Raw genomic sequence first — 26,046 nt, 5'->3', positions numbered from 1 at the left:
AGCTTCAGCATCATTCCTTCCAATGAACACCCAGGACTGATCTCCTTTAGGATGGACTGGTTGGATCTCGTTGCAGTCCAACACACAGGATTACTCAGCCATAAAAAAAGAGAGGAATCTTTCCATTTGTGACAAGACAGATGGATCTGGAGGGTTATTACACTGAGATAAGTGAGACAAAGAAAGACAAATGCTGTATGATTTCAGTTATATTTGGGATTTAGAAAAAATAAAGCAAATGAATAAACATACCTAAACAGAAACAGTTACAGAGAATGAACAGGTGGTCACCAGAGGGGAGAAAGACAGAGGGCTGAGCAAAGTAGGTAAAGAGGATTAAGAGATAAAGACTTCCAGTTACAAAATAAGGAAGCCAGGGGGATGTAATGTACACACAGAAACTATAGCCAATAATATTGTAACAACATTCTACGGAGACGGTAACTAGACTGTGGTGAACATTTTGTAATGTATAAAAATATCAAATCAATATGTTGCACACCTAAAACTCATATAGTGTTGTATGTTAACTATACCTCAATAAAAATTGATTATAAAATAAAAACAGTCGAGCAAGGATGAGGTAGGTAGACAGCTTAAGGAGTGGTATTGCCAGAATCAGAAAAAATAAAACATCTGTATTTTCAATAAATTTATTTCCTAATCTTTAAATAAAACAAAGCTTTTCCATGAAACATGCTAGATTATTTATCTGTCTCACTGATTATCAAATGTGATACACAAAAATACTGAATGAAGAATCAGAGTCAGTAACATCACAGAAAAGGCATCTCTGTGACCCATTACTGCCACGAGTAGCACGCTTTTCATTATTATAACAGTTTACTCAGGGAATTAATCAGAATTCCTGTTAACACAGCGAAGCCTTTCAATCAAATATGTAACTTTGCTGGAACGAAGAAACGTTTCCAGTGTAAATTGGACGGTACTGATAAATTAGCGCTTTGCTCTCTTCAACATCAGATTCAAAATGGTGATTGCTTTTCCGAGCTGCAAGACAAAGAAAGGATTAATTTTTAAGAAGATGGGGTACAATTTTCAAAAGGCTACTTTATGATGTTCCTTCCTCTAATTAGCATTACTTAGCGGGACAAGGCCAGCAAAAAGGAAAAAATGTCTTATAAAATTTCCCCCAAACAAAGCAGCACGTGACTTGCAGGGGCATTCTCCTGATAGCAGCCACACCTGCTCTGCACCAGACCCCACGTGGTGCATTCAAACACCTACTAGGCACCTACTAAGTACCTACTGTGCATAGGGCTTGATGCCTCTCCTGGAGATGGAAATATTCACCAATGGAAATATTCACCAGGCAACGTCCTAACTCTCAAGCAATCTAGTCTGATTCCCACACAGAAGTGATACTGTTAACCTTTTTGTTAACACTGGTAGCACAGAGTCTTAGCCACTGGACCACCAGGGAAGTCCCAATCTTTTATTTGCTTATTCTTTACTTAGGCAACTCACAACCTTAATTGGAAATAATTTCTAAAGTGAAGAGTCTTTGCAGTTGATTTATCATTCCGGTCTTATGGACCAGAAAAGGAGGAAAACCTGCCCACGAGACATCAAGGAAGACGCTCCAACTCCTCCATCAGCAATCAAAGCGGAAACTGTACCTAAACTGTTCCCTGAAAGCTGCACATAAAGAGTAACCTATTATTGTCATGTGCTATGTCAGTATTAACAACAAATTCTAGAGGATCCCATTGCTGGGTACTTTGTATATTCAGTGACCTGCCCCACTGCAATGTACACTGCAATGTACACGGATTTCTCTGGTGGCTGAGACGGTAAAGCATACCTGCAATGCAGGAGGCCCGGGTTGGATCCCTGGGTGGGGAAGATCCCCTGAAGAAGTGAATGGCAACCCACTACAGTATTTTTGCCTGGAGAATTCCATGGACAGAGAAGCCTGGCAGGCTACAGTCCATGGGGTCACAAAGAGTCAGACAGGACTGACAGACTAACACTTTCACTTGATTGAACATGATACATTCTGTATATAAATCGTACATTGTTTACTCCATGCATGAGGACAAACCACGAATATTACATCATTACATGGAACATTTTTTATAGACTAACTTCCTGAAGATGGTTCAAGAGTAAAGAGGAGGGAGACGCTGCATAGCTGAGGCAGGTGTGGGGCGGGGGGAGGGAGCGGAGAAGAGAGGTGGAAATGTGAAATGGAAGAAGGCACGAAGAAGTCGGTGAAGCTGAAGTTTGAATGTGAGGGAGTGAAGGCTCAGACTTTACCTTAAAGTCAAAATAAAGTAATACGGGCTTTTCGGGCATTTTTTAGAAAGAGGGCAACGGGAGATGAAGACGGCATAGTCATGCCTGCAACAGCGCTGGAGAAAACCATGCCCTGCCCCCTGCTGTCCTCTTTCACTTCTACACATGCGACCTAAAAACGTTTCTCAGGATTAATACTGCCCACGGGAGAACTTTTGGATTTTTTTTTTATTTGGGGTTTTGTCAAGAAATAACCCATTCAACTGAGCATAATCCTAAACCACGGTGAACTTGGGATGCAGTATACACCTGCCAGTGTGGAGAGAGGGTTGATAAACCTCAGGGAAAGCTTGGATGGAGAAGGTCAAGTCTTCCCATGCCCACGCCTCGCCCAAAGGATGCCCCCATCCTCGGCGAGCTGCATCTGTAGCTCTGTCTCACACCCACATCACTCAACTAAACCTCAGGCATCTAGAACCAAATTCTCAATTACCCACAAACATAACACTGTGTGACTACATCTGTGTATCCAACATGAAAAAGCAGGCAAAGCGAATTAACTCTCCAATGTGCCAACACCTATAGACAGGGAGACCTAAATCCACAGACTGATGAGTATAGATTCAACTCATATAACTGTCTTGGAAAAATAAGATCTAATTCTCAGATAATGTCACAATTAAAATATTGTTCCAAAGAAGAGTAATGATGGTGGCTGTTGTTTAGTTGCTCAGTCGTGTCCAACTCTTGGCGACTCTGTGGACTGCCTCCCGGCAGGCTCCTCTGTCCATGGGACTCTCCAGGCAAGAATACTGGAGTGGGTTGCCAGATCCTTCTCCAGGGATCTTGCCCACCACATTTCCTGCACTGGCAGGTGGATCCTTTACCACTGAGCCACCAGGGAACCCAACAGTAACAGGAAAAAAATCTTAAAAAAGGAATCAAGAAAGAAAAAAGAAACAATCTTTATGCTGTTGTTTAAGAATTCAACCCACTTTAGAGAATGCAATACTGTTAACTGAAATAATGGTCCTGATTTGATTTAAATGACTAATATCTCAATTTCAGGGCTCTCAAATTAATTATCTTAAAAGTTAAACCTACAGAACATTTATAGAACACACACAAGTTCAGATGAGGGCAATTTCCTTCAGAACCACACTAGAGTGATGAAATTATAACCTCTGCCTCATATTACCTTCAGCCACAAAGAACTCTGCTAAATAAAATGCAGCCTTCACAGCATTAGGTGCATGGGAAATGCCTTGTAATTGCCCCCACTCATAAGGAGCTTTCTCCGGATGCCACTGGACGCCATATATTGGATACCGGTATCCTGCACAAAGAATAGACTGGTGAGTATTAAATGGTAACAATGGTCTAAGATGATACAATTATGTTGTATATTCTGTGTAAAATGTTACTTTTATAGCCCACAATGTCAGACAAAGTAAAACTGTGCATATTATTATCACAAACAAAGAATTTCAATTCACAATGTGAAGTTCATAATAACAGTATTTCACTGACTTATAAGCTTTTATGAGAGTCCCAGGTGACTAGTAGTAAAAGAATCGGCCTGTCAAAGCAAGAGACATAAGAGACATTGGTTCAATCTCTGGGTCAGGAAGATCCCCTGGAGAAGGGCGCCGTTACCCACCCACTCGAGTATTCTTGCCTGGAGAATCCCAAGAATAGAGCCTGATGGGCTACAGCCCATGGGGTCAAAAAGAGTCAGACACGACTGAAATAACTTAGCACGCATGCACAACTTTTTATAATTTGAAATATGATTTACTTTACTAGGTGATCAGAGTTGTTGTTGTTCGTTGTTTAGTCGCTCAGTTGTGTCCGACTCTTTGTGACCCCATGGACTGTAACACACCAGGCTTCCCTATACTTCACCATCTCTCAGAGTTTGCTCAAACTCATGTCTATTGAGTTGGTGATGCCATCCAACTATCTCATCCTCTGTCATCCCCTTCTCCTTTTGCCTTCAATCTTGTCCAGCATCAGGGTCTTTTCCAGTGCGTCAGCTCTTTATATCAGGTGGCCAAAATATTGGAGCTTCAGCCTTAGCATTAATCCCTCCAATGAATATTCAGGATTGATTTCCCTTAGGATTGACTGGTTGGATCTCCTTGCAGTGCAAGGGACTCTCAAGAGTCTTCTCCAACACCACAGTTCAAAAGCATCAATTCTTCAGCACTCATCCTTTTTTATGGTCCAACTCTCACATCCATACATGACTACTGGAGAAACCACAGCTTTGACTATATGGACCTTTATTGGCAAAGTAATGTCTCTGCTTTTTAATACACTGTCCAGGTTTCTCACAGCTTTTCTTCCAAGGAGTAAGCATGATCAGAGTAGAGTGAAATAACTGAGCCTCTGAAAACAGACCAGTTCAATAGTCAGGGGTACATCTGATTAGTGACAAGTTTATTCTACAATGGGTTTCTTTGCCCCCCACTTCACACCACATCTTCATCCCTTCTGATATAATGACTTATTCGTGGGAGAATGAACTATGCCAGCGTCTCTGGTGTCTTTATAGGTTAGCTAGTGTGTCTCAGCATACACTGTGCCTCTCTCACAGTCTGTGGAATGGTTCAAGACTTCATTGAATCAATTTTTAAATAGCTTTTTAAAGAAATTTAAATTTGAAAGATTTTTGCTACTATAATTCACTTATTCTTAGAATTATTAACTACTTTTATATATAAAAATGATATGATCCCTAGGATTTACTCCAAAAAATGTTCTAGTAGGATGAAAAAATAGATATGAAATAAGCCATGTCCAACTCTTGTGACCCCATGGACTGTATGAAATAAGAATGCCCCCATAAAAGTGAAAGTTGCTGAAACATAGAGAAAGGTACCCAGGATGTCACTATACTACTCACCTACTCCTAAGTGTGTTTTTAAAATTCTGTAACTTTTTAAAAACGTGAATATGTGTGATATTTGCCTTCTGAGAAATTTACATACTCATTTTTTTTCTTCACACATATGCCTTTCCTCATTGTAACAATTTATTGACCAGAGATGTATTAACGTGTCTTTTGTTACCCAAACATTACTGACTAGAGTGTTTTAATATTCACTTACATAACAAATCGCTGGCCACAGGCATTAGTTTCTGCAAAAAAAACCCCAGTCAGTAGTGTGTTAATTGAAAAAGAAGTCCTCTATTACTTTTGCATTGAAATTAAAACCCTAACTACCATATGAAAATACCTGGAGGAAAGAGTTATCTGAAAGTAGAGGTATCCAGGGAAAAGAGCACTGTCCTCTTGCATCCCATGAGACTCCACTAGGAGAGATCACATCACACAAAGAAAACCTACTTTATCCTACCCTTCCTCAGGCAAGGCTCACAAGAGGAGAACCTAAGACCAAGTAGCTGCAGTCACTACTCCATCCCTCTCCCACTGTGCCCCCACCTCCCTGTAACATACTCTCTCTGTCTGGGACCACATGTGGTGACACCAGCAGGAGACCCATTGGCTAGATGACTAGAAAAATCAACTGCAACACACAGATAACTGAAGGATCATCTAATATATTTCTTTGAGACATGAAAAGTACTATTTAGGATAAGAAACACCCTAGCTACTACAAACCTAGACAGCATATTAAAAAGCAGACACATTACTTTGCTGACAGAGGTCCATATAGTCAGGCTATGGTTTTTCCAGTAGTCACGTATGGATGTAAAAACTGGACCATAAAGAAGGCTGAATGCCAAAGAACTGATGCTTTTGAACTGTGGTGTTGGAGACGACTCTTGAGAGTCCCTTGGACTGCAAGGAGATAAAACCAATCTTAAAGGAAATCAGTCCTGAATATTCATTGGAAGGACAGATGCTGAAGCTCCAATACTTTGGCCACCTGATGTGAAGAGCTGACTCACCGGAAAAGACCCTGATGCTGGGCAAGACTGAAGGCAGGAGGAGAAGGGGACAACAGAGGATGAGATGGTTGGATGGCATCACCAACTGAATGGTAAGCAAACTCCAGGAGATACTGAAGGAGAGGGAAGCTTGACATGCTGCAGTCCATGGGGTCACAAAGAGTCGGACACAGCTTCACAGCTGAACAACAAGTGATAAATTGTAACAAAGGTTTTTCAGATAGATAGAAAAATAGATAAAACAGATGAATGTTTAGACAGAGAAACACACTGAAATTCAGAAACAAGTTGAGATTCACTCTCTTTTCTTTGTAAACTGCATCACTGAAAGATCAATGCAGGTTCCCGACAACATAGGAACCAGGCCCTGTCTCACTAATTTAGAACAAGAGTATCAAGAATAGGAAGGAAATATGCAAATAAGAGCATCTCCAGTGTTTCTATCTAGCAGGTATCAGGAAGTTTTCAGAAGATAGAATTTTCAAATGAGCCTGGTATGATGACACAGCCAGAAATACAGCCAGCACAGAAGCCTGACACCCTAATTTCCAAGCCAAATCTCTTTCATTTACATAATCAGTCATCCGTTCAACATCTCCTGGAAACCCAAAGAAGAATAAGACACAGTCTCAGCTCTCAATGAGCTCTTAGCTCTGAGCAGTTCTGCACACAGAATTCATTGAGGGTCCAGTCTTTCGGGTCCTGCTCCGTGGGGTACTCTCCAGAGAGGGCGCTCCTGAGCTTCACCTCAAGTTCTCCTGATTCAGTAACAATGCTGGTTTAAATGCTCCATTTAACTCCTGGAGTTTAGGGCCTAAATACCCTTACTGTCCTTTCATCAATATATTTAGGGAGATTTTTTTCTGTATGCCAATCACATTTTTTGTTGTTGTCTGGAGCATGTACTTAATCTGTAATGTTGCTAGAAACAGAAGTCATCTTCTCCATTTATCTTCATTGATCCTCCCCACAGTCTTCACCTCCTTTCCATTTTCATCACCTTGACCCAGAAGGTGACCCAGGTAAACTGCAACTGATTTTGGAACCTGATCAAAACATGGGCCTCTTTTCTCCAATAATGCCCTAACGTCCAACCAACTTCAGTCCCCAAAGTTTTATTCATGATTTTATTTTTAAGAGAGATTTTAAATGATTTTATTCATAAAGAGATTTTATTCATAAGAGAACTACAGAATCAAAATTCATAAATATAATAAAGTATACATGTGCAGTGATACATACCTTCCATGGTTGAAATAAAGTCAATATTGCCATCTGTATTTGTAGTTAATATATTGAAAAATGCCTTTAATTTTTCATTCTTCGTAAAATTCTGAAGTGCAAAAATAAAACCAAAATGATTACTTCTATAGTAAATCTAAATTCAGCATGGATTTCACTGAATAATAAATGAGATACCATCACAGAGAGGCTCCACTTGTGGAAATGTGCGGCCAGAGGTTCTACTGCTAATGACAACAGCAAGTCAGCAGGAAAATTCTGGAACATTCTGCTCTGCAATGTACCTGAAAAAATTTAAGCCCAAGAGAAATCATTCAAACACAGAAAAAAAATAAAGTCTGCTGAAGTCACAGTCAAAGAGAGGCCACTGTGAAGATACAATCAAGATGACTAAATGATCTGCAAAGACATCATTTCCACAGGAGTATTCTAGTCAGGCACAAAATATGTTCAACACACAGTTCCAAATATGTTCCATACTTATGTACCTTTCTTCTAGAATTACAACATAAATAACTAAAATTCTTTGGACATGATAATGAGCAGGCTAGCCACAGAGTAAGCAGAGGATTTTAACTTGAGTTCTCTAGATAGGGCTGAAAAATAGGTAAAGCTGTCCACCTGTGTATTTATTTGTTTGCTCAGGAAAGAATCTAGAACTCCCAAAATATTTTCAAAGTATCTGGGACTTAAATGGTTAAAAATACCAACGATGTGGAAAAGAACACAAACCAGGTCACTAACCACTAGACAGACCAGAAGAAGCAATTTACTTCACTGAAAACTCTGGAGTCTGACACAGACAAACAGCAGCCAGAGGATAAGAAAATCCTGATGGTAGTCAAGGTGGTAGTCAAGGGCCCAACGTCAGCTGTCCTTAAATGAGCCTGTCATTCAGGATGCTAACCGTCATGAGAACCCCAGAGCCCCAGATCATCAAAATCTGCTGATTCCTTATTTCAGTGGATTTCATTTCTGGTTTGTATAAACTGGGTTTCAAACACACACAACCAAAAGAAACTGACCCAAGACATTTATTTCCCATATGATTTTTGCACTATTTGAATGTGAGAAAGAGCTTTGAAAAGTATAAGAGCATTTTATAAGTTCTGGGAATAACAACTACTGCTTTCCATCCCAAATCCTTAAGAGAACAAGAAAGGTTGGTAGCATTCAATTCTGATGATTCTGAGATCAAGTAACCTACAAGAATCATCTTTTTTTTTTTTTATTTTTTGGCTGTACTGCATCTTCGCTGCTGCCTGAGGGCTTTCTCTGGTTACACTTCGGGGGGGGGGGGGGGGGCAGACTTTGCACTGTGGGTGGACTCTCTCATTGTGGAGAACAGGCTCTAGAGCACATGGGTTTCCGAAGCTGTGGAGGACAGGCTTAGCTGCTCCGTGACGTGTGGGATCTTCCCAGACCAGGGATCAAACCTGTCTCCCCTGCACTGGCAGGTGGATTCTTCAACACTGGACCACCAGGGAACTCCCAAGAATCAGTATCTATTTACACAAACTGGCAAATGAAGAATTTGTCTGGTCTTTGTCCTGGGTTCCAAAATGGGAGCTTTAAAAACCCTTGGAAATTTCAAGGAAATTCGCGGACGGGCATGTCTTTGTAATGCTCATGAGGTGGCATAGGTGGCCCATGGACAGCTTCGGAATGAGGCTGGTGATCAGAGAGACTGACCACGTGATTACAGCAGGTCTGGCTTTACCTGAATCTGCAGCACAATGTATATGAAATGGACTTCAAGAGTAAATCTGACTCTGAGCCAGCCTGATCTCCAGGGATGGGACGGACGGGGACTAGAGACTGAGTTCAATAACACGGCCAGTGATGTAATCAATCATGCTTTCACAATGAACCTGCAATAAAAACTCTGAGCACCAAAGCTCCCTGGAGCCACTTGGCTGGTGAACATACTGAGGCACCAGGAGGGTGACGTGCCCTGAGTCAACAGAAAGAGGGCAGGAGGTTCTGCCTCCCCTCCATACCTCAGCCCACGTGAATCCTTTACAGTCAAACTCTTATTGCAAACACAGCACTTTCTGAGCTCTGTCAGCCATTCCAGTGCATTATTAAACCTGTGCGTGAGTGTGTGCTGAGTTGCTTCAGTCGCGTCTGACTCTTTGCAATCCTACGGATTGTAGCCTGCCAAGGTTCCTCTGTCCATGGGGAGTCTCCAGGCAAAAATACTGGAGTGGGTTGCCAGGCCCTCCTCCAAGGGAATCTTTCTAACCCAGGGATTGAACCCACGTCTCTTACACCTCCTGCATTGGCAGGTACGTTCTTTACCACTGGAGCCACCCAGGAAGCTCTCGGTACTCAATGAAGAAAGAGTACGGAGACCAGCCCTACCCGCTGCTGTCATCACTTACAGGCCGAGCTTTCCTTATAACATTTTATTGGTATGATAATTAGATTATTTCACTGCCTCCTCCATTCTGCTGCCCCCACACCCCGCCCCCATCGAGGATTTCACCACCAACAGTTGTTTCTTCCAGGAAACATGTGTATTTTGAATTCAGCTGAACATGGGCTGTCGGCCACCTCCTCCTTGAGCCCGGGCCCGCCACCCCCACTTCCAATGCCGCTGCACTAGAGCCTGGGGTTCCAGGTGCCTCGGCAGTTGGCACAAGTGAGGACTGTCCAGCCAGGAGGAGAGGGAGCACGTCCCCCACCCGAGGACTGTCCACCTAGGAGGAGAGGGAGAGTGCTCTCCGCCCCCCGCCCAGGCACCCTTTCTCAGCCTTAGTTACGTCACAGCCCCTGTGCCCCAACCCCATCCATTCTCGAGCTTCGCCCACTTCAAAAAAAAAAAAAAAGCTTCCCACCTGGGAAGCCACCTGGAAAGCTTCACTAAACCTATGAGTATCCCCAATCTCATGGCCAGTTGATCAGAAGTGTGAGTAGCCTTGGGGCATGACTAGAGGCTGGTGTCTGATGTAAGGGTAGTCTGGTCAGGGAGATGACCGTTACCTGGAGCCTGAGCTACCTCCCGGTGGCATACTAGGATGGAGTTCACCCCATTTGGGGTCAAAACACAGTTCACAGCCAACGGGAAAATGCAGGCTCAACCCCTGGGTCAGGAAAATCCCCTGGAGGAGGCCCTGGCAACCTTCTCCAGTATTCTTGCCTGGAAAATCCCATGGGAAGAGGAGCCTGGTGGGCTATGGTCCATAGGGTTGAAAAGAGTTGGACACGACTGAAGCTAACATTTATGACAGTTATGTTAAAAGTCCTTAGCATACTACCCAGAAAAAAACTGTCCTATTTAATCCTCACAAAAAACCCTAAGAGTAAATGCTTTTAGAAATCATTTGTAAATGTTAAGACAGGTTAAATGATCCCCCAAGGCAGAAGTAACAAAGTTAGAACTCAAAACCAGGTCTCATTTTAGAGTTTTTCATCATGCATGGTCCTGATATCACTAGAAGCAGTAAGTTATAAACATGCAAAATCCCTTAAGGAATCTTTATAACTCAGTACAAAGAGTTACACCTTCAGCCTGTGTAAATAAGTTAAAAATTAACAAATGTTACAAACATTTTTTGACTTGGATATTTGCAACTTACTAATCTTACCCAGTTACTACTTTTTTAAAGGAACAAAAAGAAAATTCTTACCTCTAGAGAAGTTCAGTGGCAGTTTAATTCCAACAGTATTTGTAAGAGTTAATAAGCTCTCTCCACTGACCAGATAAATAAGCTCTTCAAATCCAAGGCAGGTGCCCCACACAGGAAAATAGTCTCCTTCGCCAAAACTCTTTGCAGAGTAAAGAGAAAAATTAAGCTTATTCAAACTCTTCCTAATAAAATGTATACATTCAGTTTGTCCTAACAAAATGGGCACTTGAGTCACACATGGATTTCTAAGGAATTTCCAAGATCAATAGTAGTAGGCTAGCATTTTCTCTTCAATCAACAGGTTATCACTCCATCTCTCTGTAGACCAAGCACCCACCTAAAGTTAGGGTTTAATTTACCAAACTATCCAGACTCAGTTGTGCTGGGAAAGAGACAGACATCTGCCAGTCAACTACCAAACAACACATGTTATCATTGAGGGACTGTAAATATGGAAGATGGTGTGAGATAAATGCCGATTTATACGTTTTGTACAAATCCTATTGTTTCAAATGACTGTCCAGGTTTGAAACTACTCTGAATGGCATAGTTTTCCTTTTCCTCCATTATCTCAGAATTTATAGTAACAGCCTCCAGCCAATCAGATTTAATCTGATGAAAGCCATAATTTGGAAGGAAGGAAACAGCAAGCAAAAGTAACAACTTTTCACAGAGTAAACTAAAGAAGTACAAAGGTACTAGGGCTCTCAGAGGGAATTAAAACGACTAGTGTGACTGGGGAAAAAAGTATTCTAGTGACTGAATTTTCTGATTAACTAAAGATTAAACCCATATGTACCGATAGTTACAAAAATGCGTTTTGTAACTTCCTTAAAAACAAACAGTGGTTTTCCTGCATAGACTGTAAAATATAACCTAAGTGTGTGTGTGTGTGTGCACTCATTCTCTCAGTCACGTCCGACTGTTTGCAGCCCCATGGACTGGAGCCCAACAGTCTCTTCTGTCCATGGGATTTTCCAGGCAACAATACTGGAGTGGGTTGCCATTTCCTACTCTAGTAACGCTTTTTAAATACAGAAAATGTTAGGGAATTTTTTTCTGTTTCTCAGTAAGAAAAATATAGAACAATAGCAACTCTTATATTTTCTACTTCAAGATATGGTTTTAATACTTCACATACAAATCTAGGAAATGTTTCCTTTTAGAAGTTAGAATTGTGTATGCTATGTTGAAAAGTCTTACAGCATTCATTTAACAATAAACACAAAAGAAGACAGAACTGCTGTTTCCATATGTACCAAATTTGATTTCTGGACTAAATGTTAAATCCCCACTTGCCGGGACCGCATCTTTTATTTGTTGTCATCAGCAGGACAAAGGACACAGAATGGAACCATACAGACCTAACAGAAATCACTTCTGAAGGCTGCTTCTTCTAGGGCTTGTGGACCCCAGTGGCTACGCCTAAATGGAAGCTCAAGATTGCTAAGCTTTCTTCTTTGGTTTGAAATCTTCAAGCTGTCAAACAGACCTTTTGTGTCTTATGGGTTAGGCAGTTAGGTGACTCCTTTGTTTTTTTAATTGAACAAACCAGGTTACACAAGTCTCTCTTTGCGAAAGGAAGAGTTACTTTATAATATTCACATATATGCTTCCCAAATGCATTTTTAAATCATTTTTGTTATAATTTTATTAATTATATAAATTATTATATATAATAATTGTTAAATTTCAATTTTGCTCATTAGTTTTTCCAAAAAATGTCTGCTGAGCAGGTACTAAGTACACAGAATCATATGGTATGCAACGAGGAATGCCTCGAAGGGTATCAGAACCACGCAATCTGATGAGACATCAATAGCTAACTTCAAGATACTGAGTCTCTGAGATAAAAGCTCCTTAATCTCAGAGAACTTCCCTGGTAACTCAGTGGTAAAGAATGCAGGAGATGAGGGTTCAATCCCTGGGTCAGGAAGATCCCCTGGAGAAGGAAATGGCAACCCACTCCAGTATTCTTGCCTGTGAAATCCCACAGACAGAGGAGCCTGGCGGGCTACAGTCCATGGGGTCACAAAGAGGTAGACATGACTTAGTGACTGATCAACAACAACAAAATACTCTAGAAGTTGAGCAGGAGAAGGATGCCATTCCAGTGGGGGTAGAGGGACACCTCCCCATAAGGTGCACAACCCTGAAAGCTGGCTAAGGCACAAATAACAGATGAGGAAGAAAGGAACAGACTAAGCAGATTTGAAAGTAGGACACAGGGTATGTTCTAGAAACACCAGTCTGACTGCCAGTACCTGCACAAACAAAGGCTGGATGGAAAAGGTGGGCTGTGGACACACTCTTGACTCACAGACTATCTTGACTCAAAGACCATAGAAGGCTACAGGTCAACGAGCCAAGCCAGTCAACACTTTCCAACAAGTATCGCACATGCTAAAGGCAGTTTCTTAGGGAATTATCTAAGGTTGGGTAGATGGTAGGGCCAGCAAGATAAATTAGAAAATTGCTGCTAACAGTTCTGGGGCGAAATCCCAAGAGCTTGAGGTATGATGTAAAGGCAGGCGCAGTGTGAGGTTACAGAGAAGCCGAGAGGCTGCACAAGTCACCACATGTGGAGCCTCAGGGTCGAAGGGAGTGTGAAGCAAGATGAGACAGGATTGGATGGGTTGAGGGCAGCTTGCGAGGGGAGATGAGAATTAACGACCTATGAACAACGCCCAGTACGTAACAGAGACTGCTTACTCAGCCACCATGAGTGTCTGGGTTCACGTTAATGAGCCCGAGTACAGAGGGCTGGTCAGGACTGGAGGGTTCCCTGGAGTCCAGAATTAAATGAGGTGAGAGCTGCCACAGGGTGGAAAAGAACCAGCACCTCAAGAGTTAAAGGGGTGATGAGACTACAGTAATGGTGAAGGAGGTAGCACCATGTGCTTTAGAAAAGAGCTATCCTTGTGGAAAATTACAAAAACTCACCTGGAGTAATAAGAAATAACTGAGACTTACCTTTATGGACAAGTTGTAAAACATTTTGGCCACGCGAGCGTAACCTGACCTCATAAGGTTAACGCTTCCTCCAGGAAAAAGGACTCTGAAACAACATCAAATAGGGTGCATTTCAACCTCTCCTCCCTCCCAGAAAATCAACAATCTTTTTATTTTAAAACAACCTTTCCTGATTACATAAGCAGCCAGAGCACTTCATAAAATGAGAAAAGTTAGGCAAAAAAATGTAAAACACAATTCCACCTATTTGTAAACTATTGCAGTTAATGATGCATTTGTGCATATTCTACCAAACTTCTTGGATAAACAAGTCTATTTTTGAAATAGAGTACAGATAAAGTAAAAGAAATTGGGGCCAAGGGAAGAATATGCAGAGCTAGAAACCAAGTAGAAATAAAATTCTAAGTATAGCTATTAATAGGTTTAAATTAAGATGATCAGAGATGCCAAAATCAAATGCAGGTTCACAGCCATGAGTCTGTCTTGGCTCACACACAAAAAAAATTGTTTTAACCATAAAGAATGAACTAGTCCTAAAAATACAGTAGGCTATAACTGAATATCTATGAAAATTTTCATTTATTATTATTTCCTTGAGTTCTCTTCAGAAATAAGAATGGTATCAGAAAATTCTGAAAAAGAACACAATGACAATTCTAAAAAACTTCTCAGAAAGAAAAGAAGAGCGTCACAAACATCTGACTATTGGACCCTACCAATAGAGGAGATATATAGCAAAGTATTTATGTTTTTATTTCCATTTTTCAAGTTAAAGAGCTCTTCAAGTAACTAAGGACATTCTAAAGAGATTACAAAGGTTGGATAAAATATATTAAAAATTTTTTAAAGTACCCTAAATATGAATTTGAGATGTAAGAAATATCACTTTTGAGACAGTTGTTCATTCAGTAATAGGTATTAGCCTAGAGAGTCAGAGATGGGCAATTCTTGCTGGTAAGGTCACGGTCTAGTAGGAAATACCAAAACTATAAGGTAGAACATCTGCCACAAAACCAAGCAGGAAAGTGGCTTAATGAAGACTCATTAGCAGTTCTTCCTTTTCACTGACTCGGTATTTTTAACCTCAGTCCAATCAAAAGTAAAACTTGACGGCCCCTCGTGATTAACAAACACCTTGAAAGCAAGGCTCCACCAGTTCCTCTCTGCACCATCCTCCCAAAACAGTACAGGGCTCACTGCATATCAGGGCTCAGCAAAAGTGGTTCTTAAAGTGGCAGGTGAGTCATGCTCACTTTATTTCTGAGGTTCTATCTCATGGTCTCTCCTGGACTTACCTTGGTCCATGCCAAAGTACACTGCACGTTAACAGGTATTGTAAATATTTCCCTAAATTGAACTGATTTTAAATACTTACTCATCTAAACTGAACTGAATGCAAATGACTGCTTTGAACACAGCTTTTTTTAAAAAATGAACAATTTTTTTTTAATTTTTAAAAGTTCTTTTAATAAAAGCTTTACAGTAAGATAGACTCCCTCTATTCCACTTCCAAGCAGAAATAACCACCATTATGATTTGCTGTGTTAACCTGATATATATTATGCACGTCTCCTTACCGCAGCTTCAAAATCAAAAGCAAATGGGAGTACACTACACACACCTCTGTGCACCCTGCTTGTTTTGTATACAATACCACACTATTCAGGTTACAACAGTGATTCAGGGCATCATCTACAGACAACCCTCGTTTTTAACCATGTTCTATTATATGAGTATAGTTTATTTTTTAACCCAGTTCCCAACTGATGGGTGGGTAGATGGGTTCCAAATCAGGGGTATTTCAAACAATACAACAGTACATACGTTTGGGCCCAGGTCGTCATATAAGTCAGGCCTATATCTTTTTTGATTTACTTTTTATTGAAATTTAGTCAAGTTTCAATGTTGTGTTAGTTTCAGATGTACAGCAAAGTGACTAGGTTTTCTTTTCCAGATTCTTTTCCCTTATAGGTTATTATAAAATATTGAGTATGATCCCTAGGCTGTACAGAAGACCCTTGTTGGTTACCTATTTCACATATAGTTGTGTGTGTAAGTTAAAGGAGAGGATTATACTTGTAAAATAAAATTCCTTCTCCAGCATTTCCTGTGTCACATGGTATGTGCATTTTTAATTTCAAAAGATATTATAAAACTGCCCCCAAAAGACTATATAACTTCCACCTTGATGGAAGCAATTTTCACCTACTATGCACTAGCATGAGCTAGTATGGGGAAGTCATTCTGACTTATACATGATTTGACTTGAACTTTATGTTAATAAGAACAGTCTGTCTATGGCCCATCAAACATGTACTGTACCTCTGCTTTAGCCATTAAGAAAATAATGCATTATCTAGAAGTTTAAGAAAAGTCCACTCTGAAGATAGGGATAAATGGTCACCCTTCCTATGATGCCCATGCCAGCGGTCCTTCCAAGATAAGGTTCCCTTGCTAGACATTAAGGTCATGCTGACTTGCTGGCCACGTCTCTGTCAAAACCTGGAAGGAATGTAACCCTGTCATGTTTGATGTACACTCTCTGATCTGTCAAGATATAACACGGTGTTTTTCCAAAGCACTTTCTTCCTGGGCTATAGTCCTCAGTATGGCTTGAATAAAACTTTCTTCTGTTCCTTAATGTATATTGTTCATATATTATTTGCATCAACAACTCCCATAAATAAAGTATAAGAACACTGTTTCCTCATACCCTCACCTTAGAACATCAGCACATTTTCTGCTTTCTGCAACTTGATGGTTAATTGTTATAATTAGCTTTCCTTTAATTATGAGTATGTCTCACATTTTTTCATATGATTTTTTTCTGTGAGCTAAGCAATCATATCTTTTGTGATGAAGCTAGAGGATATAAAACTTTTTACCAAATTCTATTCAAATCACCTTCTGAAAGATAACCAGTTAATATCTTCAGTCTTAAGACTTATAAATCCCCTAAGTCATGGCCTCCAAAGTGGCATCAAAGCCTTTAAGACAAACTTTAACAGAACAAAAATTATGTCACACATTAAAAAAAAAATGTTATCTACTATATAACATTTATTTTTTAATCTGCCTTCTCTCTGCAGGATTTTTGCATCTCTCAACAAAATAATTTCTATAAAATAACTCAGAAAACTAAAATTTATACCACTGAAAAAGTTTCCTAGAAACATGTATTGTATTCATATGTACTTTTTTGTACTTAGACATATACTGTCTTAAACCAATGTTGGCAACTTACCCATTAATAGATTTGAAAAGCTTTTCATACTGTTCATGTTCAAGATCAAGCCTGAAAATGATAAAAAACAGTTACAAAACATCCATTTCCTAAACTGAAGAAAGTATCTAAAGGAAGCTACCACATTAATATTTAAAAGCCAGTTGAAAATAATTCTTTTTTTAAAAAATATTTGTTTATCTGGCTGCATCAGGTCTTAGTTGCACATCAGATCTAGCTCCCTGACCGGGGATGGAACCCAGACCCCCTGCACTGGGAGCACGGAGTCTTAGCCACTGGACCACCATGGAAACCGCCGAGTCCCAGTGTTCTGCCAGGTCAATCTCCCCAGATTATGTCAACAAAGAGGGGGCCCATCGGGACACAGAATCTTCCCCATGGACATTTAAATCAGGATGGGCAACCACCACCATCAGGAACTCAAATGGACTGAGATGAATCAGCTGCTCTCCAGGGACTCCTGCCAGGTAGCCTTGCAGCCGGGTTCTGGTCATTTCGCTCATTCTAAGAAACGGTTCCCACGTTGTCCATGCCTGAATTGGGGGCCCAGTGCATCACTATTAAGGGGCTTAACTGTGGGGTGGGGACGGGGGTCACAAACTTAGGTGTCTCAGAGACCGTGAAGGCAAAACAGCCCAGGGCATGTTCTTTGAACACAGATGACATGTGCACGTTGTCAGACTTTCTTGAAATGAAAGACCCCCTCAGTAAGTTCTCTTAAAGAAAACAGCGTACATCTGGTAATGATGGCAAATGGCAGCTTTGGAGCATGAAAAGGAGCAACAGACATAGCTGCCAATGGACAGCTCTTGCTCTGTTCAAAATCAGCTCCAGAAAATTGTCTTAGAAAAAAAAAATAAAGGCCAGAAATCCAGACTTTTATGAGTCTCCTGATTTGTACATACCTTAAACACTACAAATGAAACAGATTTTTAGACCAAAAATGCTAGTGTGCTGTCACATGCCACCTCTCAGGAGGCAGACACCCTCTGGGTCCCTCCAGTTCTGGGGCAGGAGATTGTAACAACCTGAATGGACCGGGCACCAGAGGGTGAAGGCCAGATAGGAGGAAGGGTACCGAACACAAACATCTTCGCCTGCTCAAGGATTCTGCTGAGGTCTCCCGTCCGCCTCCTCCTTCCTTCTGAACTGCAGAAGTCAGTCCCCAGCATCCGAAATTCAGAAATAAACTCAACCAACATCATCAGTGTGATCACGTCTCATTCTATATTGGGCAATCCTTTGCAGGTTACTCTGGGAATTTAGCTGCCACATATTACACTGCTTTTATAGAATCACATGATTCTAATTCTGAGCAATATACCTTAAAATGAACTTTGGGAATCCAAGTTGGAAATTAACCTGTATGTCATGTTTTCAGTATCTCAGTCATAAATCCCAGTATTCTGCAAGTCATCAGTTTCAAAACTTCCTGTTTCAAAACCTCTGTCATTCTTGTCTATTCCTCGATGTGCCCTTTCATCCTTGTAGTCAAATCTTAATGATTTTTTTAAAGACATTTACCTAGCAATTATACCACTCTACAACCACTGCTCGAAGCCAAGCCTTCCTTGCTTCACACCTAACCCACTCACATATCTGAACTGGCCTACCTGTCTTTTGTCTCTCCCACCTCCCACCCATGTTACTAGATCTATTTTCTAAAAGAACAGCTTGCAGAAAAAGCTTCCAGGATCAAAACTTTGCAGGTTGTCTTGAGGACTGTCTAGAACCTCCATCTCACCTCTAAAACTCTGCTGGTTTTAGTTAAGTTAGTTAAGTTCCAAAGAAGATTTCATTTGAAAAAATTAGATTGCTATGAAAAAACTGAAAACTAATGTCAAAAGCAAATGTTCATCTAAATATAAAACCATTTTGTGGTACTATTCTCAAAATTGTAGTATTTGCATTTTGACTATTAATGTTCTACTTTTGCTACCATTTTTTAATGTGAAATTATTTACAATAACAGGTTTTCCTGAGCAAACAGTTGTGTTTTATGTGTGAAACCACTTATAATGGATTAGGGGAGTATGCTAAAAGACCCTCAAATACACTATTTTGGGGTGATAAGATAATATCAATACAACAACAAGGTTTTTGTTAAAAAAAATTCAAGTCTTTCCAAATCAAAATGACATGAATCATTTATCATGTCATGTCATGAATATGACATGAGTCATTTTATTGTTCCTTAGATCATTACACCACAAAAATAATATAGCTCCTTTAAAATTGCAATATCTGTAATTAATATTGAAGCAACAGTGCTGTATTAGTCATTTCCAAACTTCTAAAGTGGGGTGGGAACGTCTCTGAAAAATACTCTTCTAGAATATTCCTTGATTCCCTACATGCTTCTTTACGCTAATATTATAGAACGAAGCTGGTGAATCTAGAAGTGATTTTGCTCCAGATATTACTTTCGTAATATCTGATGAGGATCACCTTTTCTGGAGTAAAGGAACTTATCATTTCATTCTCTATCTAATACACATGAGACAGCTCTAATGATATGATAGGAACATGTAGCTTCACACTTTGAACAACTTAATGAGAGACTCTAAGCATTAGATTTGGGGCAAAAATCAGGTATAACATTAATGTGCTTGAATAATGCAATCGCAGGAGAGAAAGCATTTATTTTAGAGATAAAAGATAACTTCAGAGAGGAAACAGCAGTTGCAGCTTTTTAAATTCAGTGTAAAAACTATGGCATCGTACCTTACTGGTACCACTCTCGCACCAGCTGACTCTAGAAACTTCACGTAGGATGCAGCAATGTAGTATTTTCCCAGGGCTTTCATGTTCTTATTATGGCACCTTTGCATTAATATTCCTAAATTACAAAAAAAAAAAAAAGTTTCCGTTTCCAGTAATGTCCTTTTTTCCTGCTCAGAAACTGAAACATGCCACCCTAGAAATGTCACTACTTCACTCATTTGATTCACAGAATGAAACATGAAGCTTCTCCTGAAAGGATATCTATAGGATTTGGGAAAGGAGTAGTGGAGGCTGATCTGAATTGTAAGTAGCTTCCTCTCTTGCCACATCAGGGAGGCCAAATAAGCCCCCAAAGTCAGGTTCTTTCATACAAGCTGGAATCTATGTCAGAGTACCAATCCTTAAATCCAGCAGAAGGCCCCTCCCTACACACACACACACAACACACACACACACAGGCACATGGTTTCCTTGACAACAAAGCAAAAGAGTGAAAAAATTCTCTATGCATGTTTCTCCAACACCATCAACACCAGCTTAATCCAAGCAACATCCTGCCTAACCCCCCAACCTGGATTATTCCAATAGCCCCTTAAAAGGTCTCTCTGTATCTGTTTTTTTTTTGTTTTTTGTTTTGGAAGGACCTTTACTTAGATCTACTGAGGTACAGATTACATATAGTAAAATGCACATTATTTTACCAGATAACACGGAACAAACATTGTAATCAAAATATAAAACATCCTGTGTAGTTTTGTTTTGCAATGTGCTCAGTCACTAAGTCATGTCTGACTCTTTGCCACCCCATGGACTGTAGCCTGCCAAGGCTCCTCTGTCCATGGGATTCTTCAGGCAAGATATGGAGTGGGCTGCCATTTTCTCCTCCAGGGGATCTTCTTGACCCAGAGATCAAATCTGAATCTCCTGCTTCTCCTGTATTGGCAGGCGGATTCTTTATCACTGAGCCACCCAGTAAGCCTGCATAGGATTACATTTTGAGTTAATTCCCTTTGAAGATTTTAACCACTATTTTACATAGCTTATGAAATAATGCATCCCAAGTTCCAAATATTGATACACAACACATATGAAAATGGACACTACCAATATCCATGAAAAAGTGCTCAACTACTTTCTATTTAGTTACAGAATACAGTACCCATCTTCGTGGGAAATAAAGGGGGGAAAAAAAAAACAATGAAAGGTATAGCAATACTACCAGCTAAAATGAAATCAATTCTAGTTGTCCGCCCACAAATTACTTTTTTGCACATTTCAAATACAAGCTGATTTCTCCAGGGTTGCTTTCCCTCGCCCCAGTCTTAAATGTCTGTTATGGCTATGCAAATTGATTTTACTCCCTTTATAGAACATAAGTGTGTTGAAAATGAAAAATTACTTGCTTTACTTTAGCACAAAAGAGAATTGCTACTAGGAACACAGGAGCCACGGCTGCCCTCCACTGCTAAAGACGACAAAGGCCAGGTACACCATAATTTCTCAATTATCTAGCCAATTCGATTTTGCATTGTTCTCGAAATGAGTCCTCAGCCAGTGAAATTTTAATAAAGATAATGCATGCATACAGTCGGTTGTTAGCAGAAATTCCTAGATGAGTACAAACACAAAAACCATCCTCAGGATTCTTCACAGTGCACGCTCCTCCCTTCCAATTTTAAGAGCCAAGGATCTGCAGGAAATCAACACGCATTACCTAGGTATATTTCAGAAGGATCTCAATGATGGTTTGACCCCTGGGCTAGGAAGGCACACATCCTAACCCTGGGCTTGGATGTTTCCAGGACCAGAAGCACCTGCCGAAGCGCAGCAGCTGGAAGCGCCCAGGGCGCGCTCCCGGCTCACCAGCCCCAGCCCCAGCCCCAGCCCCAGCCCTGGCCGCCTCCTTACCGATGATGGGCTTCTTGGGGGTGGGCGCGGGAGGGGCGCTCAGACCGAGGCCCGCCGCCCCGCACAGAACCAGACCCAACACGCTCAGCAGGCGACCCAGTCTCGCCATTGCGCTCGCCGCCTCCCGCCGCCTTTCAAAGGCACTATCGGCGAGCCGCCGAGTGAGGCAGCGGCGGTCTCCCGGCCGCTCGAGGGCGTCGGGCGGGGGCGGTGCTCCGCCGCGGGGGCCTATGGGAGAGGCCGTCCGGGCGCATGTGCGCTGGGGACGCAGAGGCCGCGCCTACCCCATCGCTGCGCCGCCGCCCGGACCCCCGGCCCCCAGCCCGCCCCGCGGCGTCTGCGGGGGCTCAGGCAAGCGCGCTGGGTTCCGCGTACTAGAGCCCGCCCTTTCAGCTGTTTCCTCGACGTGACCTGAAGTCACCCAGAACTAACTGGGGCGCCGGGTCCAGCGGTCGAGTGAGGAGCGCTGGGTCGCGGTCTGACCTGATTGGTAACCAGGCAGCGGGGGAGGCTGGCGAGAGGTTCTAGAAGTCGCCTGAGAACTATGCGCCATCGACTGCTCCCGCCCAAAGTCGTCTTGAGGAATGCTGGCGGCGGAGTTGGACACCCCCGCTTTCCATCAGGGATGGACGGTGACTTGGGAGGTAGTTTCCGCATCCTGCCATTTGCGTTGCAGGTCGAGGCTTCTGGACCAAACGAAGAGAAGATGAAGAAAGCCCGACGGATGTGAATACGCCCACGAGCATCGCCCCAGCTCAGAACTGGGTCAAGGAGAGGCCACTCCTGGCATCACCACAAAAACAAGAAGTCCAGGCCAGACCCGCAGACGGTGCCTTCTAACCTTAATGCTGATGCCAAGCCCAAGCACAGACAGTTCTACAGCAGGGCACAAAGGGTGACGTGGGTTCCTAATCAACTAAAAGTTATTTTGAGGTTTCTGTTTAAAATTTGAAAAGAGATTTAGAAACACTGAACTTGCTTTGGTGGGCTAGTAGGTGAAAGGTAAGCCTTTTCTTTCTGTGTGAAAACCTAAATATAAAGATATGGCTTATACTGGCTGGGAGTTCCCACCAATAAGGGTGAAAATCAGAATAAAATTGAAGAGTATTTGATAATCAACTCAGTGCCAAATATAGAGGATGCAAAGATGAATTGGGCAATGCCTTTTTTTTCCGTCTCAGAAGTTTGCAGTTTTGTAAGGAAAAGAGAGAACAGGATATGTGAAGAGACTGTATTTCAAGAAGAGCGAATGCAGTATGTCATCTGCTTTGTTAAGATAATAATGCTGCTCAGGAAGGGCGTGGTGAGTGATAAGCTGAATGGATGTGTTTTGAACTTAAATGAACAGATGAGGAAACTTTATACCAGTATGAAGTTGTAGTGCTGGAGCAATTATCTGTCCACATAGGAAAAAAAGTATTACCTCTCATTATACACAAAAATAAACTCTAGGTGAGTAAAAATATAAATGTAAAAGGCAAACTGGTATATTTTGATAAGAAAATATAGGACTGTGTGTCCATGACGTTGATGGAATTTCAGAAAACATATTTTTAAAAAATGACATGTTAGTGGAAGAAATTGGTAGATTTAATGATGTTATAATTTTAAAACTTCTATTAAACTAAATGAATTAAAGATAAGGCACAAATTTGGAAGATATATTTACAAAGCAGAATTTCCAAGATATTTATTTCTAGCATGTACAAAGAACTAAAATGAGCAAGAAAGAATAACAACCTAATAGAAAACTAGGAAAAGAATATGAAAAGACAAAGCTTCACTAGTCATCAGGGAAATGCAGATTAATACAAGATAGTATGTCACATCCATCAGAATGACAGAAGTGTAAAAAAGTGTTCCCTTGATAATAAGGGTGTAGAAAAATAAAAATTCTCTAAGACTGCTGGTAGAATTGTAAAGTACTACAACTGTTTGGGGGAGCAATTAGGCAATATGTGGTAAAAGTGAAGATGCACATATTCTATAACACAGCACTTTTTAGACTTAGTATTTAACCCGAGAGAGATGCCTGCATGTGTGAACAAATAAACATATACAAGTATGTTCTTTGTAGCGTTCTCTTATAATACTGAAATATTAAGTGCAACTTAAATCATTATCAATAAAAGAATGAATAACTTGTATAATTAATTGATATTTAGAATGCATGAAAATTAATAAATTGGAGCTGGTTATCAACAGAGTTGGTGGTGCTAATGGTAAAGAACCCACTTCAATCCCTGGGTCCCCTGGAGGAGGAAATGGCAACCCACTGCAATATTCTTGCCTGGAGAATCCGGTGGAGAGAGAAGCCTGGTGGGCTACCGTCCATAATGTCGCCAAGAGACAGACACGATGGAAGCAGCTTGGCTTATGGCACATCAACAGAGTTAAATTTCTACCAATAAGAAATAACAGATAAGTTATGCTGGTGTCCAGAGGCTTATATCAACTGCCTAAGCCAGAATCTGTCTACAGATCTTAAGAAAAACCATGAGATATACAAGGAGTTTCAAATAAAGTTACACATGATTTATGCCTTTAACAATACTTGGAGATGGAGGGTACCACAAACATCAAATTGACAGAAAGACTGCTAAGTAGCAAACTCCAGCAAGTTTTCTCCACTGCTGCAAGACTCCAGATGCTGAGAGGAGAAGATGCAAGTCTTCCTCTTTGAAAACGAGGAAAGAGGAGCAAGTAGTTTAGACAAAAGCATAGGCAAAATGAAGCCCTGAAAGAAAATGTCAAACATGAAATGCCAGGATACTGAGCACAGCCTAGGTCTTGGAAGGTGTGTGAGCCTGTGCTCAGGAGCTCAGTACTGTCTGACTCTGTGCAACGCTATGAAGGTAGCCCTCCAGGCTCCTCTGTCCATGGAATTCTCCAGACAAGAATAATGGAGCGGGTTGTGATTTCCTCCTCCATGGGATCTTCCCGACCCAGGGATGGAACCTGTGTCTCCTGCAGCTCCTGCATTGACAGGTGGGTTCTTGATGGCTGAAGCCCTATGTGTGGGAAGCCCTCTTAGAGGGTTAGTACTGGCTGTCAGGAAGGAGCCAGAGATGGCAACTTCAGATAAGTATTGCTTCTGAGGGCGAAGCAGCTGCTTTGACAATCGGGTAGTGTCCCTTCAAGAGAGGACAGTGAAAGGAAAGAAGGAGATAAGGGGGGAAATGAAGAGAAATAAGTCATGGCAGTGACCCCACCTCACCCCCACATACACCCAGTTGCCACCACTAAAACATCTGTTGAAGGAATTGCTAAGAAAAAGGAGAACATCCAAGACACCAAAAAACCCAAGTGAATCAATCATGAAGAACGGGAATGAACCCGAGATAGCCTGAATCCTCAAATCTACAACCCAGCTCAAGACCTGATGGGATTTACTAGGCTTTCCTGATACCTGACGAAAGAAAGGAAGAGCTGTCATTAATGGGAGATATTACCTGGAGACTCTACGGCTAAACACAATGTCCAACACAAAATATTAAAAATATGAAGAAACAGAAATATGTAATAGTAATCTAATAAGAAAGATAAAATAGACTCATAGGTGACCCTGATCCTGGAGTTGGCAGAAAAGGCCTTTATTTTATATTGAAATACAATTGATATACAAGAGTATGTTAGATGTGATCAAAGTGATTTGATATTTGCATACCTTAGGAAATGTTCATCACGATACGTCTAGTAACCATCTGACTCCATACAAAAATTTATTACAATAAAATGTTGTATATGATATCTCTGTGTCTTATTTATTTTTAAGTGGATGTATGTATCTCTTAGGAATTTCCAGGTGTCTCGGTGATAAAGAATCACCTACCAGTGCAGGAGACATGGGTTTGATCCCTGGGTTGGGAAAATCCCCTAGAGGAGGAAATGGCAACCCACAGTATTCTTGCCTGGAGAATCCCATGGACAGAGGCGCCTGAGCAACTTAGCATGCATGCACGAGCCAGGCACACCCGCTTGCTTAGACCTGAATTCTGGAATAGGGTCAGGAACATTTGGATGTATGGGACATCCCTCTCCCCCTGACCCCTTTTACCTTCCCTTTAACAAAATAGGTCCAGCTGCAAGACGGCATTTTAATTCAACAACCTTTTTTTTTAAAACCAGATCTCTTGGTCTGCTCTG

At 41.2% G+C, this 26,046-nt stretch overlaps 1 protein-coding gene across 1 annotated transcript; it reads right to left on the bottom strand.

Moving 5' to 3' along the window:
- Positions 1-639: 639 nt before the first annotated feature.
- GGH (gamma-glutamyl hydrolase) lies at positions 640-22,116 on the bottom strand. The gene is made up of 9 exons (XM_065903234.1): positions 21,901-22,116; positions 19,993-20,107; positions 17,269-17,319; positions 14,025-14,109; positions 11,052-11,190; positions 7,597-7,703; positions 7,420-7,510; positions 3,458-3,595; positions 640-1,011 (listed from the first exon to the last, which is right to left on the bottom strand). The coding sequence occupies exons 1-9, from the start codon at positions 22,007-22,009 to the stop codon at positions 890-892; spliced, it is 957 nt and encodes a 318-aa protein (XP_065759306.1). The 5' UTR covers positions 22,010-22,116; the 3' UTR covers positions 640-889.
- Between the last annotated feature and the right edge of the window lie 3,930 nt (positions 22,117-26,046).

This window comes from Muntiacus reevesi, chromosome 12, assembly GCF_963930625.1.
Source record: "Muntiacus reevesi chromosome 12, mMunRee1.1, whole genome shotgun sequence".
NCBI classification, from domain to species: Eukaryota; Metazoa; Chordata; class Mammalia; order Artiodactyla; family Cervidae; genus Muntiacus; species Muntiacus reevesi.
This window is presented reverse-complemented; position numbering and strand designations above follow the sequence as displayed.